Below are 18,193 nucleotides of genomic sequence, written 5' to 3'. Positions count from 1 at the left end.
TATTCCTCAGCAACATCTTTACGTAAGCAAACATGTAGGTACGAGGGTCATCCCACGGAACTGATATTGGTGAAAGATATAAAACGCAGAGGCAATTCCAGATGAAATAAATGTCTCTAGATCAACTCTATAATACCAATCAAATTAACATATTAAAAAAAAAAAATGTCTATTCTAGTTTCTGGTGCCACCGGTTTTATTGCTCTACATGTTGTCAGTGATTTGTTGAAGCAGGACTACAAAGTTATTGGTACTGTTAGATCTCAAGAAAAAGCTGATAAATTGCATAAGCAATTTGGTAACAATCCCAACCTCTCCTTTGAATTGGTTTCAGACATTGCTGCTCCTGAAGCTTTTGACAAAGTCTTCCAGAAACATGGTAAGGACATCAAAGTGGTGTTGCACACAGCTTCTCCTTTCACTCTAGAAACCACAAATTATGAGAAAGATTTGTTGCTTCCAGCAGTGAATGGTACGAAGAGTATCCTGGAGTCGATTAAGAAATACGCTGCTGATTCTGTCGAGAGAGTAGTTGTTACATCGTCTCACGCTGCCGTCATGGATGTTTCGAAAGAAGGCGACGGCTCAATAGTCTACACTGAGAAGGATTGGAACCCTGCCACTTGGGAAAACTGTCAGATAGATGGTTTGAATGCTTACTGTGGGTCTAAGAAGCTAGCCGAAAAGGCTGCATGGGACTTCCTTGAAGAAAATAAAAACGTTGTCAAGTTCAAAATGAGCACGATCAATCCTACTTACGTTTTCGGGCCTCAGCTATTTGATGAGGACGTGAAGGACAAATTGAATACTTCCTGTGAGCTAATTAACTCAATTCTAAAGAACAATCCTCAGGTGGAATATCTATTAGAGAATTTTAAAGGTCATTTCGTTGATGTCAGAGATGTTGCTAAGGCTCACTTGGTGGCATTCCAAAAGGATGAAGCTATTGGACAGAGACTGCTAACTACAAATGGTCGTTTCGTTTACCAGGACCTTGTAGATATTATCAATGAAGACTTCCCACAATTGAAGGGTAAGGTCATTGTAGGAAAGCCAGGTGCCGGTAAACAATTGTATGGCACTTTCCCAGACGTTAATAACACCAGGTCGAAGGAGATTTTGGGCTTCGAATTCATCTCTCTGCATAAATCCGTCCACGACACTGCTGCTCAAGTCTTGAAAAAAGAAGGCAAATTGTAAGGTAGGTAAATGGGAATACGATTTATAAAACATGTATAAACTATATAGATGTATGAGCGCTTTGGCGTCAATATGACAGTTCGGTTTTTTTTCATATGTGAAGGATCAATTGCTGGGATTTAGAAGCATAAGCTTCACTTACATCTCGAAGAAATAAATCAATGCCATTCTCATGAATTCACATATCAATGAATTAGTATATGATAAGTCCGTAAATAATAAGATCTGATTACTCTTGAATGCTGGTCAGGTCAATTTCACTCAATCTTCTTTCTTGACCACAGAGATCAGCTTACCCTTGTTTATTCCCTGGAACAATCCGCTCCAAATTACAGGAATATACTCGAATTTCTCGCCGATTGCATCGACAAGAGTTGCAGAGTTACTAGGGTCAAGATCTCCAGCCTTGATCAATTGGGCGAGTTTTGCGAATGCCTTTGGAAACTCAGCCAGATCATCGGTGACAAGTAGACCTCTTAAGGTCAACCTCTTCGTGATGACTGCGCTATAGTTCTTAAACACAAACTTTTGTGGATCATTGTAGCCGCTAATGGATCCACAGGCAATAACCGTACCATGGACTTTCAGCAACGTAACACCAAGATCTAGAATTTCTCCACCAACATTATCGATAAAATAGTCCACAGTGTTAATGCCTCCCGCCGCATGTTTTAGGTCATCCTTGAAAGTGTCACTTTTGTAATCTACACCAACGACATTGGCACCGAAGGATTCAACATATTTTACCTTCTCTGGTCCGCCTGCAATTGCGATGACCTTTGCAGCTTTGAATACGTTGAGAGCAAGCTGAGTACAAACAGATCCCACAGCACCGGCAGCACCAGAGATCACAAAGGTCTTACCGCAATATTCTTCTTTCTCTTGAAGACCAGCATACTTGTAAAAGATGAAATATGCAGTCAAAGCAGTGCTACCTAGTACAGAAAGATGCCACCACAGTTCACCCACATCATCCTTTGAAACCTTGTGAACAATTGCTTCCACTGGATCATCGACAATTACAGCAGTAGTCCAACAAAACTTACCTACAACGTAGTCACCAACCTGGTAATCCTTGTTCTTAGAAGCCAATATTTTACCAAGGCCCCTAGCTGGGATATTCTCACCTGGTTCAACCCCCTTGGAATAATTCTTGTCCACTGACGCAATCCAAAATTTTTGTGCTGGATCATTGGAAATATAATGTGTCTCAACCAAAATACCACCCTCTTTCAAATCATCAGCAGAAAGATTGACCTCCTTCAGTTCAAAACTCGCCTCTGGATCCTCGAAATTAAAATTGAAAGGTTGTCCAGGAACTGGAGTATTTTTTAAAACCCACTGCTTAGCACTGACCATGTTTAAATTTATTTTGATTTATTTGATCGACCCTTTTACAACTTGGAGCTGAACTTAATCGATTTTACCTTTACTTATATAGCGCCCTCAAGCTTTCCCCGCGGGCGGCGCCAAGCTTTGTAAGCGTCAAGATAAAAGGTGTCATTGAAAACTGGTCAAATGAAGTTTTGACGTCGGTTTCTTTGGCGATGATATAGCAAAATTGCCTCAATTTACGCAGGCAATTTCAAGTAAGTTTATTGATATTCGCCCTATTCAGCAAGATAACAAAGCTGGAGATTGTTGATACTACTTGAAGTCTCAATGCCTCAATATTGATGACAATTTCTGCATCAGTATGGAATTTTTAAAGCCAACTGAAAGTACAATATACCCAGCTCTTTCTCAAAAATAGTGCACCATTTCGAAATAAGTAGCTGACTTTTAGAAATTTAACGATTACTAAGCAGCTAAGCCGCTCCGACGTACGTTGTAATTTGCATGGTTTAGAGGCCTAGATTACAACTGCCACTGCATAAGCTAAAGAAGCAAGCTTAAGCCCGAGAGCAACCTCCCTGTGTATAGGAATTAGGGAAGTCAAATCAAGAAACCCTGGCTCGTATAAATAAGAACTCTTGACAGTTTACTCTAAAGAAAGAGGTTGTAAAAGATAGGTTGGAAAAAAGTACAAGATGTCTACGCCTATTATCCGAGTGCACTGGTTGAATGAATCCAGAGCTTTCAGAGTCTTGCAATTGCTAGAGCAATTGAAGCTTGATTATGAAATTGTTCCTTACAAGAGAAACCAAGATTTTCGTGCCCCTGAAGATGCCAAGAAAATACATCCATTAGGTAGATTCCCTTTGGTAGAACTAGAAGACCGTACCACTGGGAAGAAGAAAGTGCTTGCTGAGTCTGGTTATATTTTCCACTACATCCTTCAACATCTTGACTCTAAAGGGTTGCTGAAGAACAATGATCCAGATCAAGCGGAACAGATTGAGTATTTCTTATACTACGCAGAGGGCTCTTTGCAACTTCCATTGATGGTGGAGTTTATCCTCTCCATGACAAAGAAGGCACCCATTCCATTCCCACTATCGTACCTGTCAGGTAAAGTAGCTGATAAGATCAGTGAGAAGTACTCTAAAGGTGAATTGCAGAACCAATTGAAGTTTGTTGAAGGCGAGATTGCCAAGAACCAGGGTTACCTAGTTGGTGGTAAGCTAAGTGGTGCAGATATCTTGATGTTGTTCCCACTGCAATCTGCTCTAAACCGTGGTTTTGCCAAACGTGAGGAATATCCTCACATTAGCAAGTTTGTGGACACATTAACTTCTTTGGACTCATATTCTGCTGCGAAGGCAAAGGCAACTGCCAATGGTGGTAAGTTCTAAGATAACTAATGATATCTAGAGTTTTTATGTTAGTATTCTTAAGTTGTATTTGATTGTTAAGGACGACGAACTTTTATGCCGTGATCGAAATTTCATCAAAATCACGAGTTGAGTGAGGAGCCCGGTTGTCCGTTTAAGAATCATCTGTATGAGCACATTGGGAGCATTATAAGACCCCTGGCAGGCCACAGAGTTTCAGATGCTACGTGATTACAAGGATTAAATTCTTTTTGGAAAACCATCCATATTTAAGAAATAGCAAGTCATCAATTACAGCTCTGCTGTTAACATATTTATACAACAATTGGAGATAACATCGACATTAGTTCGCCCACACAAAGCATGTTATAGGCTTTCGTTCATTTGACATTAATTCGTTTGAAATGAATTCATTCAAAATTAATTCATTTGGTGCTGGAACCCTGGTTCCGCACCAACGTATCTGAAGAGTTAGCACCATCGGCATCAGGGCTTACAGTCTTCTCGTCAGCAGCGTCCTCATTATGGAGCAATTTCCCAATCCTACGTTCAACATATCCTTTATCTGGGTAGTTGATAGGACTTTCGCTACCTGTAAAGATAAAGATGTCGTATACTAGTGCTCCAGCAATACCACCAGCTATCGGGCCTCCCCAAGCACCCCAACTCCACCAATAGTGAGTTATTTGGAATGGATGGCGACCATATCCAACCATGGCAGCGAAGATACGAGGTCCCAAATCACGAGCAGGATTGATGGTGAAACTGGTTTGGTAACCCAATGCCATACCGATACCTGCAACTAACAATCCCACAATGAATGCTGTCATACCGCTGGCAGGTGGTGCATTGGTATCGTCAAGCAAAGCCATCAAACATCCCACCAGGATGGCACCACCGATAAATTCATCGAAGAATGCGTTTCTCCAAGTAACATAAGGTTTTGGATCAGTGTAAAGACAAGCACCAGACAAATTTGCGGTTCTTATATCTTTACCACCCTCGAACTCGGTGATAGAACTCCAAAAATACCCATAAGCCATTGCACCTCCAAAGAAGGCACCGACAATTTGAGCGAAAATGTAAACAGGAACCTTTTTCCAAGGAAATTTACGGAAGATTGCCATTGATATTGTAACAGCGGGATTAATATGGCCACCACTGATACCACCAGCAACGTAAACACCCAGCATACATCCGAAACCCCAAGCGAAGGAAAGCGATTCAAAAGACCCACCAGCTCCCTTTGTGACAGTCGCTTGCAAATTACCACCAACACCAAAGATAACCAGTATCAACGTTCCAAAACATTCAGCAAAAGGTTCTCTCATAGTGTACCTGATTTTGGCCCAGAAGTTTGGAAACTCCATTTCCTCGGACTCGTCATCGCCAGCGTCATTCACATCGACACCACCATCTCCACCTTGTGCAGCTTCCCTATACTCTTTATCTGGAGATGTTGGAAGATATTCCTTATGAGTTACATTGTCCAAATTACCGTTCTTTGCTTTCTGCGGTTCTTCATCGAGAACAGAAGGTGGGGAGCTCTCATCGCCCAAGGAGAAATTGACATCGCCATGCGGTATACGGTTCTTAGCAGGTTCACTAGGAATCCGAGACGAGTCTGCTCTAACACCTGATGGGCGGGGAGTCGCATGCGGTACCGGAATTTGGGCTTCAAGATCCGTCAGCTTCAAATTTGATGCTGTCTTTCTTATCAACTTCTTCCAATCGTTCATAGACGTCATGGAACCCGAGCGTGAGACATCGGTTGAGCCTGGTCTCGAAGATTGTCTAGATCTGTTACCAGACCTCTTTTTTTGAAGCATCCTGTCAACCATTGCCTGGTCCACAACATGAGGCAAAGGTTGGTTCAAACTCCAAACCGGCTTTTTCTTGTTTGAATTCCTTGTAGGATTCAATTGCTGATAAAGTGGATCAACATAGTTGGGACGACTAACACCACCGTATAGTCCGTCAGCCAGCCGCGCCTGCTCATAATTCGGGTTATTATTCAAGGCTCTTAAATTTGGCGAAGAATATGCGTACACAATAGGATCTTCTTCCCGTTGATTAAATCTCCCGGGCGAATTCGAAGGTAGAGGAGACCTTCTCGATGGACCGCCTAGCGGATTATTTCTTCTTTCAGAGCCAGAAACTTTGGCAGGAGACGTTGCTTGGTCCCATTTCACCTGGTTGTTATTGTGATCACTTGGGGTCGTAAGTAAAATTTTAGGCCGATCCTCTGACGGTCTCTCATGTTCCCCGAGGGAAGATGAAGAGCTCGAAGATACTGAAGAATTGCTCATCGGTAAATTAAGGCTCAGCTACACAGACTAGCCACCCAAGACAAGAAATTGCATCGAAGGAGAACAGATTGGCTCACCTTTTTAAAGGTTTGCTAGAGTACCTTTCTATCGTAGCTCCTTCCTCTCTCATACAGAAATTCGGAGCTATCATAACTGCTTAGCCCCCATCCGGCCAAATAGCGTGAGAAAATCCCCCCACCGACAAAGAATGAAGTACTGGAAGCCCCCATCAGATAATTACTACTCCTAGCCGATTCTTCTGTGATTGCCAAGAGTTCTTAATGTCGCGCCCGGTTAAATCTCCGAGGGACTTACAACGTACTTACGTACGAAGGGTCCGGGACCCATCATGGCGAGTCGACCATTTCCTCCACTTAAACTAGAAGAAATGGAAGATCCACCACTTGCCATCAAATGCTCACAGATATACTTGAGCATGATGTTCTTTGCTGCGTTGAAGTCCCTGTCGAAAACCGAGAAGCAACCTAAACAGCTATATATTTTATTAGATCTTAGATCATTTTTTATCTTTCCACAAGTGGAGCAAGTCTTCGACGTGTAATCCTCTTCAACCTCATGAACACTAGCATCATGGAACTGCTCTGCCTTCATCGTCAAGCGATCGTGGAAGGAGCAGTGAGCGAGAGTCGCCATGCTGGACCTTGATTTTCGGTTCAGCTTGGTGCAGTGGTGAAAGTTTAATTTGGGAAGAAAAATACTGTCATAAGACTTGCACAAGAAGAGGGCTGACTTCTTATGCAAATCCTGAACGATATGCGAAATCTTTTCGTCCAGCCTATGTAACGCTTTCCGATGGTTTTGCCTCTTCTTGTGCTTCCTGAGCTTGGCAAGTTTTGACTGCAACTGCCGTCGTCGGCGCTTAAGCTTCTCGATGCGTACAATCGCGTCCTTGCCGATCTCGACGACAGTCTGACTAGAGTCATATCCTGTTAGGAAAGTTCTCACCCCGGGATCGATAAATATAAACTTTTCTGTGGGGGGTTTTCGAGCTATTTCCCCGCCAGCCATAGGAACAATTAGGTAATATTTGTTGTTCCTCGTCCTTTGGAGCCTAGAATCTCGTGGCAATTCCTCTGGGAGCGGCTCTGCACCACGCAGGCTAAAGGACGAGTATATGTCGCTGTAAAATGTCTTCTTTCCCTTGTTCCAGTACTTTTTCAGCACTGAAAGCGTTTGAACTGGTGCCTTTTTCGTTTTAAACCTTAACTTAAAAGGGACCCTAGTCTTTTTAAACTTTGCCATATTACTACTGTAGTTTTTAACCAAGTCACGAAGGGCTTCATCTTTCAAATCATAATTATACTCGGAAAGCCATTGTTCCTCTGGTGTTAAAGCGCTTGTCTTCTTATTCAATAGTTTTTCACGCAGAATTTTAATATTCATCAACACCCCGTCCTTGTGCATCTTCAGCGCTTTATTGTAGATGTAACGATGGCATCCAAACCACTTCTTCAACGTTTCTTTCTGGGAATTAGTCGGATAGATCCGAATCTTTCGAGCCCGAATTAGCTCCTCTTCAACACCACTGCTAAGCGGCAAGTTCAATGAGTCGTTGATAATTGGCGCCTGTGGATGTTTGATCACAGAAAACCACGAGTCAGAGTTGATCTTCTGGCCAAGTTTTTTAGCCGCCGTTGGTAGCATCGTATTCAGGCCCCATTGCTGGGAAAAATGAGCTGCATTTTCATTCCAATATGGTTTGGCAGCCTTGCTCTTTGACGTTTTTCTCTTCTTAGCCTGATTTTGAGTAGAGATGGTCATTATTGATTCTTGTTTGTTTGAGTATAGGATGGTATGGGGAACCAATGGGATTCGGCAAGTTCATGAGAAATGGTTCTCCTTTTATAACTTTCGAGATGCCAAATTCAACCTCGACAGCTACCACAGTTGAAACATAATCAATAGCGAACGCTAGGTGTGGAGTACATATATAATCCATAGTAAGTGTTTCATGTTGCTTTAAAGCCTCAAGAAGTTGTGTAGTATTAGTAAGGTCATAGATTGGTTTCATTCGAAACGCTCTCCACCATACGTCGGATTCCCGATTCGACATCTTTTCAATCTTCATCAGAGGCTGAAACTGTAACGATAGGCCAAAACAAGGATGAAAATAGCCGCCGAAGTGAAATAGGAGTGTTTAATGGTTGGGATTTAAGACCCTTTGAGAGACTGGAACATTCGACTGAGGCGTAATAGCCAATGATGAAAGATGCTGATTTCGAATCAATATGTATCAGCTTGATACAAGTAGGTTACAAGTAGGTTACAACTAGGTTACAACTAGGTTACAACTACCTGAAACACTTAGTATCTCGTTACTCCAGCGTGCAACAGGTGCTAGACGTAAAAAGTATGTGAATATAGGGCCATTTCTCAGAGGACTTTCATTCTCAATATCAGCTATGACTATTCATCCAACAAGCTAAACCAAATGATGGCGCGTATTGGAAAGCTCAATTTGGACGACGGAAGCCACGGTAACGGTGCTCCACAGATGAGAAGACAATGTCTATTGTTTTCGATCCGCGCGAGATCTATGTCGCGGAAAAACTTTATGCATGCCCCTCGGCTACAGAGCCCGCTCGAGTAGCTTACCTCCGCCCGAGGGACATGCATAAAATTGCAGTGTAATTGTTATGGGCTACGCTCTGTTGTAAGGGAACCTGAGCCTAAAACAGTGGGGTAGTTAACACTAATATTCAGTTTATTCAGTTTATCCAACGGATACCGATAACAATATGAATAATAATCGGATAATCGATCCGCGGCGATTAGGCTAGGCTAGGACCACATGCCAAAACTATCGATTATGGTGAGATAATGGGTGTGGTAGTGGTACGAGAGTAGTTCGATAGTGGTACCATGGTCATACCCTTGAGGTATTGGACGAGCTCGAGAAATGGGTGAAAAATGGTATAAAAACCTAGATTTTTAGCTTCATGGTTCACAATTGATTTCTGGATCTAATGAAGCAAGCATTGTAAAAAATAGAAAACAGAACAATGTCTCAGAAACAGTTCAAATCAGATGGTAATATTGTGGGTCCTTACTTGCTTGGGCTCGCTAGAAGTAATCCGGGTCTCACGGTGATCAAGCACGATCGTGTTGTGTACCGTACAAAGTCCGCTGGCAATGATTCAAAGGTGGCACTTGTCTCCGGTGGTGGTAGTGGTCATGAACCCACGCATGCTGGGTTTGTCGGCGATGGTGCGCTAGATGCAATTGCTGCTGGTGCGATCTTTGCCTCTCCCTCGACAAAACAGATTTACTCGGCCATTAAGGCTGTAGAATCCGCTAAAGGTGTTTTGATCATTGTGAAAAATTACACCGGTGATGTTATCCATTTTGGTTTGGCTGCAGAGAGAGCTAAGCTTGCAGGGATGAAGGTCGAGATGGTGGCGGTTGGCGATGATGTTTCGGTCGGTAAGAAGAAGGGTTCGTTGGTTGGTCGTAGAGGTTTGGGTGCTACTTGCTTGGTTCACAAGATTGCAGGTGCAGCTGCAACTTTTGGTTTGGAACTGCACGATGTTGCTGAAGTGGCACAATCGGTTGTAGACAACAGTGTAACCATCAACGCTTCTCTTGATCATTGTACTGTCCCAGGCCATAAACCTGAAAATCTTCTCGGTAAGGATGAATATGAGATTGGTATGGGTATCCATAACGAATCTGGTACCCAGAAATCTTCACCTTTGCCCTCTATTCCAGAATTAGTTTCCAAGTTACTACCTTTGGTCTTGGGTGAAGACGAAGATCGTTCATATGTTAAGTTTGATCCAAAGGATGAAGTTGTTCTAATGATCAACAACATGGGTGGATTGTCTAACTTGGAACTTGGTTATGCCGCCGAAATCGTCTCTGAGCAATTGATTGAGAAATATCACATTGTTCCAAAGAGAACCATTACCGGTACTTTCATTACCGCATTGAACGGTCCTGGTTTTGGTATCACTTTGCTCAACGCCTCGAAGGCAGGTAAGGATATCATTAAGTACTTTGACTATCCTACAACCGCAAGTGGCTGGAATCAAATGTACCACAAAGCAGAAGATTGGAAACCTCTTGCCGACGGGAAGGTTCCTTCTGCCCCACCTTTGAAACAAGTCAGGAACGAAAAGAAGTCTGGTGTAAAGGCTGACTATGATACTTTTGCAAAAATCTTGCTCGCCGGTATTGCCAAGATTAATGAAGTCGAACCTAAAGTCACTTTCTATGATACGATCGCAGGTGATGGTGACTGTGGTACCACTTTGGTCACAGGAGGTAAGGCCTTGACCGAAGCCATCAAGGACCGCTCTTTGCGTTTGGACGATGCTGCTCTTGGTATTGAAGATATTGCTTACATCGTCGAGGATTCCATGGGTGGTACTTCTGGTGGTTTGTACTCTATTTACCTTTCAGCATTGGCTAAAGGTGTCAGAGATTCTGGCGATAGCAAGCTTACCGCTGAGACATTCAAGAATGCTTCGCAATTTGCATTGGATGCCTTGTATAAGTACACCAGAGCAAGACCTGGTTACAGAACCTTGATTGACGCTCTACAGCCCTTTGTTGAAACTTTGAATGCTGGTAAGGGTCCAAGAGCTGCAGCAAAAGCCGCTCATGAAGGCGCTGAAAAGACTCGTAAGATGGAGGCTCTTGTTGGTCGGGCTTCTTATGTGGCAAAAGAGGAGCTCAAAAGACTTGATGATGAGGGTGGATTGCCTGATCCAGGTGCTGTTGGTCTTGCTGCTTTGCTTGATGCTTTAGTCAGTGAAGCAGGTTTCTAAACTCATGAGAATTTTTTTTGTTTAAGCTATGACTGTAGGATTTAAACTACATAGAGAGATATAGAGATGTGAGATGACATGTGATTGATTGTTTTTAATCTTGATATAGGGCGATAAAGAAATAGAGGGATTCGCGGCAGACTGACTTTGGAATTAATCGTAAGTGGCACAAATTCTTGAGTTCTCTCAGATTTACAAACAGCAAAGCTTGAGAGATAGTCTTACTGGTCTAGGGGCACGTCTTCATGCTTCAGCCCAAAAATCCGAATAAGACACCACTTAAAGTCTCACCGGGTTAAACCAAGCGGTTAGAATATTAAAATAGTGGGCTAAAACAAAGTACTATAACCATATACAAACTGTAGGATAAGAGACTCCTGGATTGACTGAAGCTTTAACAGCTTTCACTCCACCTCGACTGCTCAATATGCAAAGGTTTGACTGATTTCATCGAACATATCAGAACAAAAAATTACTCAAACAGGCCGCAGCAAGGTACGATAATCCCATTTGCATTGCTTGTTAATGAATTTATTGTAAGATGTAATTTTTCGTTTCCTCTAATTTAACACATGCTACCTGATTTTAGATCTCGAACTGTTCTGAACCCAATCACGATAAAATGACCTAGCATATCCGTTGTAATGCATCAATTGGTCAGGTTCATAGTCCCGCATACGGCGTGAAGATGAATGACCTAAAATAGCTGCGATTTGCCTTTCGTTTTCTCTCATGGTATTCCAAATAGTGAACAAGCAGCGCCTGATAAGTTATGAGTTCAATATTCTGAGGAGTGAAAGGAAGTAAAGATTCACTGGTCTTATTACCAACGTAAAGTGTCGCTTGCTTGAATGATTTTAAATCAGAATGGTCTCGATTTGCCCGCGAATAATAAGCAATTAAGGGCTCTCTGGTTCATCTTCAATGCTTTTTGGTTCATAGCCCGGAGGCTATAATCATCGTATTCGCCCATGATTGACTTCCTATCTTGCCAACGAACCTTTACGTCAGCAATCGAAGTGGACAGGCATTTCATGGTGAAATTCTTAGCTCTATCCTGTACATCAAAAAATGAGAAAATGTATTTCATGCCATCCACTTCATTTCTGCGATATACTGTACACAAAGGAATTCGGTAGAGACACAAGCCATTTTTCTCTGCTTCAAGATGGCAATTTTCGGATGGTCCTGCTTCTTCAGAAGGGAGCACCAAAAATTTAAACACTAGAAAGTGAGGTCGATCACCTTTCCATTTCCCCAAACTCGTGGCATCGTCCGTTATATACAACGTTGGGATCCCTTTTCCACAAAAGTCTAATGCTCTATACCCAAGACTATTATTCCTTTTAAAATCCTCGTAAGAGCTTTCGCTATCGAAGGTATAAAAGCCACGCTCCATCAAAACACTAGCAATAGGAATGCTATTATCGAAATCTTGTCTGAGTTCACTCTCACTTTTAGGCTTTCGAGCTCCTTTCTTACCTGGCCGCAAATGATTCAGTAAAGAAGATACCATTGGCATTAGCGGTCTAAAGTGTTTTCCAGCCAATATTTGAGATAGTTTCAAAAGAGTTCGATAATTTAGGATGCATTTCATATTTTATAGCAGCAATCGTTGCTCCTTCCTTATCCACGAGATCTGATGCATGCGCCGTTAGTTCAGCCGCATCGTCGCTACTGGCGATTGAACATTTTACAAGTTGACGCAAGAAACTTTACTCTGGAATCATCACATGATTTTCTGGGATCAAGCTGCTGTACGATGGAACTTCAAATGCTTTGCAAAGTTCCGTCTTGAACAAGGAAAGCCTTGCCTCAAGGCACTTGATTACAATTTGGAAACTAGTGATCACAATGACAAGTTTTTGTAAAAATATTTTAGTAAAGAAGAAGGAGGGTTGCTGTGAACTCTTTCGGCGAGAGAAGCAAACAGCGATCCATTCTAAGACTTGACATAAATTCCCGGGCAGAAATTATAGTCTCGCAATGTTATGCTACCCTGAATTTGCATTTGAAGTGTTTAACAGAATTCGACCTGATTAATTGAATATCTGGAGAAACTTTTTAAACAAACATAATGATGTTTTTTACCACAAGAGGTCTCTCTTCAACTTATTATATGTCGAGACAGTTAGCATGTAGGACTGACCCGCAATCTTGCATTCCTCATCACACAAAATAGTTCATACATAAAATATATAAGAACGAACACCTTGATTTGAAATTGCACTGGTGCATGAAGAGGGAGATCATTACACCTTCTCGACGTAGACTTGACGATGAAGGTGGATTGCTTGACCTGGTATCGTTGGCCTTGCAGGTTCGCTTGCTGCCTTAGTTGGTGTGGCGACTCATGAGATTTTTTTGCTTCAAGCTACGAATGTCGTAAACTAAACTACACAGGGAGACATAGAGGTGGGAGATGACATGTGATTGATTGTCTTTATTCTTATTCAGAGCGATGGAAATACATTTAAGAAAGAGCGACAGCCTCAACTTTGGCATTGATTATATGGCATTAATGCTCAAAAATTTTGGGTTCCATATGACATGTAATCATCTAATGAAAGCAATAGGCACAGTATTTCTATGTAGAAGATATTTCTTTGTCAAGGCCTGGGGTAAATATTTTGAAAAAACATTTTTAACCACCAAACATGAAAATGGTCTCACTCAAAAATAATTGAGTATCCCGAGTATGATTGCCATGGTTATCGAATTTAGTTACCGTTTTAATTCTAGAGAATTGTTCTCTCCCTCCCTCAGCTAACCCTTGATTTTTGATGAATAAATTTAATGTTTCAATGGCTCTATTTCAACATACTAAGCATCTTAAAAAAATGAGAGTACCTCACATCTTAATAGAGCAGTTCTGCTCATACATGGGCTTGTAAATTTTTATAGCGATCAGCCTTTTCTCGAACAAGACTTTGACTAGAAGCGAACTCATAATTAAGAATTGCTTTAGGGTATTAGTCCTAATTTTAATCACCGATGCTAACCCGTTGCAGATTTCTACAGACTGTTAGGCCCTAAGATGAATAAAAAAATACGCCCCAACTCTGTCATTGCAATTAAGTTAGTGTGTACGTTGAAACCTGGGATATTTTGACGAGTACTACGCCAATCCGGACCTTATATATGATTGAGAAAATACCCGCAAAAAAGCCCAAGTAGTCATGAATGTAAGCCATGGATCTGAACGAGATATATGCATTTTATAACCAAGAAGACCACCTTGTCTGAGACCGATCTACCCTCCGCTCTCTTTCCTGATATTCCAGATAATGAACGAGCAATGCCTGATATGTAATAAGTTCAATGTTTCGAGGTGTAAAGAGAAGCACCGCTTCGTTTGTATTATTGCCCACGTAAAGAGTAGCTTGTTTGAACAGTTTTGGATAACGACTGTCTCGATTAGCTCGGGAATAATAGGCGATTACCGGGACTTCAGATTCACCAGGCCCACCTTTATGTTCACCAAGCACTTTGTTCGTGACTTGGAGGCTATAATCGTCGTATTCTCCCGTAATTGATTTGCAGTCTCGCCATCGAACATTCACGTTACTGATATTACTGGAGAGATGGCTAATGGTAAAGTTCTTTGATCTGTCTCGCAAAGCAGAGAACGAAAATATGTAATTTTCCCCGATACCTCGATAAATCTCATAGAAAGGAATTCGGTAAAGGCACAGGCCATTTCTTTCTACTTCAAGCTGACAATCGACATTTGGCCCAGGTTTGTGAGCAGGTAAAACCACGAATTTAAACGTTAGAAAGGAAGGAAGATCGCTCTTCCAACTTCCAAGACTAGTGACATCATCAGTAATGTACAGAGATGGGATCCCTCGGCCATCAACATCTAAAGCTGTGTATTCTAAGCCATTCCTGCTTCTAAAGAGTTCATAAGAGTACTCGCTATCGAAGGAATAAAAGCCCCGTTTCATCAAAACACTAATAATAGGAATACTATTCTCGAACTCTCCCCTGAGTTCTAAGTTGGTCATGGGCTTTCGAGCGCCTTTCTTACCTGTAGCCAAAGATTTCAAAGCTGAAAGAGCCATTGATGAAAGAAGTAGTCGAGTTAGTCAGCAACAACTTCTAAGTTGTGATTATAGAAGGACGAAGGTTTTATGCCAAGAAAGCATCTAAAATTTACCCCAAGATCTCGAGTCATGCGGCTTAAGCACAGCCGTTCGAAGGTCCAGCCGCGCCAATGGATGCCGACCAAAGATTAAGGTTTGAGCTTGGCAACAATAACTCAACGTTCCTTTCACAAATTTTTTTTCATCAAATAAAGGCAGAGCAGTTTTGTCGTGCTAATGTGCCTGAAGCTTTAGAGAATTTCACCCACACCTGGCCTATTCGGATTAAGGAAATCTACATGAGATCTCAGCTCGATGTACTGTATAATTTGTACGTTGGTCTTCGACTAGGCCTTCAACACAGCGAAGAACATCATGCTCAAGTTCTGTTGGAAAATTGTGGCAAATGGCAGGTCCTATAATTCTTTTATTCCAAGTGGGGAAGGTAGACTTGCCGTGATGAGTTTCGCCCCTGATGCGTTAGTGCATTTTAAGTCCCTTGTGGATTCACCCAGGCAGTTTGCGGAGATTGGAAAGTAAAAAGAAGTTACTCCAGTGGACTTTCAAAAATTTTCAAATCTTCGTGACATTATAATTGTTCAATATATACGATATATAAGAGCAAACGTATTAGATCGTAACTGTACTGGTGCTTTATCAGCATATCATTAAACCTTTTCGATGTAACCGACATTGGCTTTTTCAATGCCTTCACCGAGTGAGTTATTTTCGTTAGAAGAGTATTGCTCGACTGGAATTGGAGCCACTTCCAAGAATTTGTTGGTTGGAACGAAACTTCTGGATTTACGTGCATCAGTAACGGTGTCATACAACTCATCAATCTCTTCCAAAGTTAGACCCTTAGTCTCGTAGACGAATAGGTAGACGAATAGGATACAGAGGAAAGTACATCCACCCCAGATGAAGAACACCTTAGATCTCAAATTTGCTCTGTCCTCGTCGACCAAGTAAGGAGTGATAAATGCGATCACGAAGTTGAATAGCCAGTTGGAACCAGCACAGATGGCGACAGACTTTGCTCTGACTCTCAAGGGGAAGATTTCACCCACAACAACCCAAGCTAATGGACCCCAAGTAGCAGCAAATGATGCAATGAAAGTACAGGAGAAAGCAATCAAAGTCTTGTTAGCAGCCGTACTGTTTGGTACAGCAGTACCAATGATTGCGACCAAGAATTCACTGACACACATACCGACTGCACCCCATAGTAGCAATCTTCTTCTACCTGCGAGTTCAACCAGTGCGATACCTGGAAGAGTGCAGATGACGTTAACGATATTAGTGATCAGTTGAATCGTGAAAGGGTTATTAATACCAGAACTCTTGAAAAATTGGGTACCATAGTAGAAAATGAAGTTGATACCGGTCAATTGTTGCAAAGCCTGGATAACGATACCAGTAGTGATACGTTTCAATTGGTGGTTACCAGTCTTGAAACAGTCAAGGATAGTAGATTTACCAAAAGTCTTTTCGTATTCGTAGTTAGCCACAATTTCTTCCAGCTCTTCTTCAACAAACTTATCCTCTGGTCTCAAACCTCTCAATGTGCACAATGAGCTACGAGCTTTCTTTAGATCGCCCTTCATGACGTGGAATCTTGGAGTGTCTGGCAAGAAGACCATTCCGACAATCAGGATTAGGGCCCACAATAATTGTAGAGCAATTGGAATTCTATAAGAGCCACTGTCGTTTCTCTTATGAGTACCTTCATTGACACAGGCAGCTAACAAAAGACCGATAGTGATAGCCCATTGATAACAGGAGACAACGGCACCTCTAATCCACTTTGGCGCAGCTTCAGACTGGTAAAGAGGCACAATAGAGGACAAGACACCGACACCAAAACCTGCGACAACTCTTCCGACAATCAATAGTGCTTGCTCAGTAGCAATGGTCTGCAGAATAACACCAACACAGAAGATAATACACGAGATGAACAAACCCAATCTTCTACCCAAGGTATCAGTGGCCAATGGAGCCAGCATTGCACCAACAAAAGTACCAGCAGAAAGAATTGAAGTTATCAATGAGGTTTCACTAGCAGTGAACTCACCGCTGTCGGTAAAAGTTTTTTTGACAAAATCCATTGTCAGAATACCTGAAATAGTACCGGTATCGTAACCGAACAAAACACCACCAAATGCAACGAACATACCAATCAGGATGGCTCGAGCCTTGGAACCTCTAATGTCCTCATCCGCCTTGAAAAGCGTTTGCAAAATACCCATATTTAAAATTAATTGTTAAGAAACTTGTTCCTGTTCTTTTAAAATTTCGGAATAAAGTAAATCCAGAATACAGAGCATTTGGAAAGCGTTCAAATTCACTGGCTATTTATCCTCGATTTTCAGAATAATTCTTGCAAGTCTATCACTCGATTGAATTGAATTGAAATGTCCAAAGACCCCAATTCCTCGATATCATCAACGCTTGGTCTGGTAATGGATTATCGGAGAAACGTTTAAGCTCGGCCAAACTTCGCATAAAATGCGGGGAAACCCTGAAGGAACTGCGGAAAAACCTGCGTCAACCCGTGCGCATCGGCGAGACAGCCGCTACACCGGAACTTCTGAAGTTTTTCCCCACACCGCCACGGCGCAAAAATAAGTTTTTCCAGTTTTCCGAGTGCATGTCTGTATTTGTCCGAACACTCAATAAATTTCAAGTTCGTCGGACAACAGGATAGCCTAATTAGTAGCAGATGGAGAGTTTAACCTACTTTGAGCCGGCTGGCTAGAGGCTGTCCAACTCGGCTTTTGTCACATTAATGCATTGTAAATGATATCTGTAGGTCATTGTAGTGAGGAAGTCTTGTTGAGGACATAGTGAGGTCTTGTTGACTGACAAATTCAGGAGTAACAAACAAATAGCATTGGAAGATGGGGTGAACAGTAAACTTTTATGGGGTAAGGCTTCGCGAGCAGATGACTCAAGGTTACGGGAACTCTAAATTTTACCATATGATGAGGAGCACGCTGAGGTCCAGTTCTGATAATGGATTTGATAAAGCAAAAGTAAAAGTGGAATGGATTTTAAGGATGGGCCTTCAGTTGTACACTATTTCTTTACGCTTT

General features: G+C 42.0%; 9 protein-coding genes across 9 annotated transcripts; 3 read left to right on the top strand and 6 right to left on the bottom strand.

Annotated features, from left to right (window-relative positions):
* Positions 1 to 165: 165 nt before the first annotated feature.
* TDEL0C00230 (SDR family oxidoreductase) lies at positions 166 to 1,200 on the top strand (the record flags this gene model as incomplete). Its single annotated transcript, XM_003680075.1, has 1 exon — positions 166 to 1,200. One exon carries the CDS (start codon positions 166 to 168, stop codon positions 1,198 to 1,200), a length of 1,035 nt encoding a protein of 344 aa, XP_003680123.1.
* A 261-nt stretch (positions 1,201 to 1,461) lies between these two features.
* TDEL0C00220 (uncharacterized protein) lies at positions 1,462 to 2,559 on the bottom strand (the record flags this gene model as incomplete). The annotated part of the gene is made up of 1 exon (XM_003680074.1): positions 1,462 to 2,559. The coding sequence occupies one exon, from the start codon at positions 2,557 to 2,559 to the stop codon at positions 1,462 to 1,464; it is 1,098 nt and encodes a 365-aa protein (XP_003680122.1).
* A 671-nt stretch (positions 2,560 to 3,230) lies between these two features.
* TDEL0C00210 (glutathione S-transferase) lies at positions 3,231 to 3,935 on the top strand (the record flags this gene model as incomplete). Its single annotated transcript, XM_003680073.1, has 1 exon — positions 3,231 to 3,935. The coding sequence occupies one exon, from the start codon at positions 3,231 to 3,233 to the stop codon at positions 3,933 to 3,935; it is 705 nt and encodes a 234-aa protein (XP_003680121.1).
* A 404-nt stretch (positions 3,936 to 4,339) lies between these two features.
* Positions 4,340 to 6,223, bottom strand: AQY3 (Aqy3p; the record flags this gene model as incomplete). Its single annotated transcript, XM_003680072.1, has 1 exon — positions 4,340 to 6,223. The coding sequence occupies one exon, from the start codon at positions 6,221 to 6,223 to the stop codon at positions 4,340 to 4,342; it is 1,884 nt and encodes a 627-aa protein (XP_003680120.1).
* A 294-nt stretch (positions 6,224 to 6,517) lies between these two features.
* Positions 6,518 to 8,005, bottom strand: TDEL0C00190 (RNA-guided endonuclease InsQ/TnpB family protein; the record flags this gene model as incomplete). Its single annotated transcript, XM_003680071.1, has 1 exon — positions 6,518 to 8,005. The coding sequence occupies one exon, from the start codon at positions 8,003 to 8,005 to the stop codon at positions 6,518 to 6,520; it is 1,488 nt and encodes a 495-aa protein (XP_003680119.1).
* A 1,241-nt stretch (positions 8,006 to 9,246) lies between these two features.
* On the top strand, positions 9,247 to 11,013 carry DAK2 (dihydroxyacetone kinase; the record flags this gene model as incomplete). Its single annotated transcript, XM_003680070.1, has 1 exon — positions 9,247 to 11,013. The coding sequence occupies one exon, from the start codon at positions 9,247 to 9,249 to the stop codon at positions 11,011 to 11,013; it is 1,767 nt and encodes a 588-aa protein (XP_003680118.1).
* Positions 11,014 to 11,875: 862 nt separating this feature from the next.
* TDEL0C00170 (uncharacterized protein) lies at positions 11,876 to 12,610 on the bottom strand (the record flags this gene model as incomplete). The annotated part of the gene is made up of 1 exon (XM_003680069.1): positions 11,876 to 12,610. The coding sequence occupies one exon, from the start codon at positions 12,608 to 12,610 to the stop codon at positions 11,876 to 11,878; it is 735 nt and encodes a 244-aa protein (XP_003680117.1).
* Positions 12,611 to 14,231: 1,621 nt separating this feature from the next.
* TDEL0C00160 (uncharacterized protein) lies at positions 14,232 to 15,077 on the bottom strand (the record flags this gene model as incomplete). Its single annotated transcript, XM_003680068.1, has 1 exon — positions 14,232 to 15,077. One exon carries the CDS (start codon positions 15,075 to 15,077, stop codon positions 14,232 to 14,234), a length of 846 nt encoding a protein of 281 aa, XP_003680116.1.
* A 689-nt stretch (positions 15,078 to 15,766) lies between these two features.
* TDEL0C00150 (sugar porter family MFS transporter) lies at positions 15,767 to 17,347 on the bottom strand (the record flags this gene model as incomplete). The annotated part of the gene is made up of 1 exon (XM_003680067.1): positions 15,767 to 17,347. One exon carries the CDS (start codon positions 17,345 to 17,347, stop codon positions 15,767 to 15,769), a length of 1,581 nt encoding a protein of 526 aa, XP_003680115.1.
* Positions 17,348 to 18,193: the final 846 nt, after the last annotated feature.

Source organism: Torulaspora delbrueckii, chromosome 3 (genome assembly GCF_000243375.1).
Source record: "Torulaspora delbrueckii CBS 1146 chromosome 3, complete genome".
Classification (NCBI taxonomy): Eukaryota; Fungi; Ascomycota; class Saccharomycetes; order Saccharomycetales; family Saccharomycetaceae; genus Torulaspora; species Torulaspora delbrueckii.
This window is presented reverse-complemented; position numbering and strand designations above follow the sequence as displayed.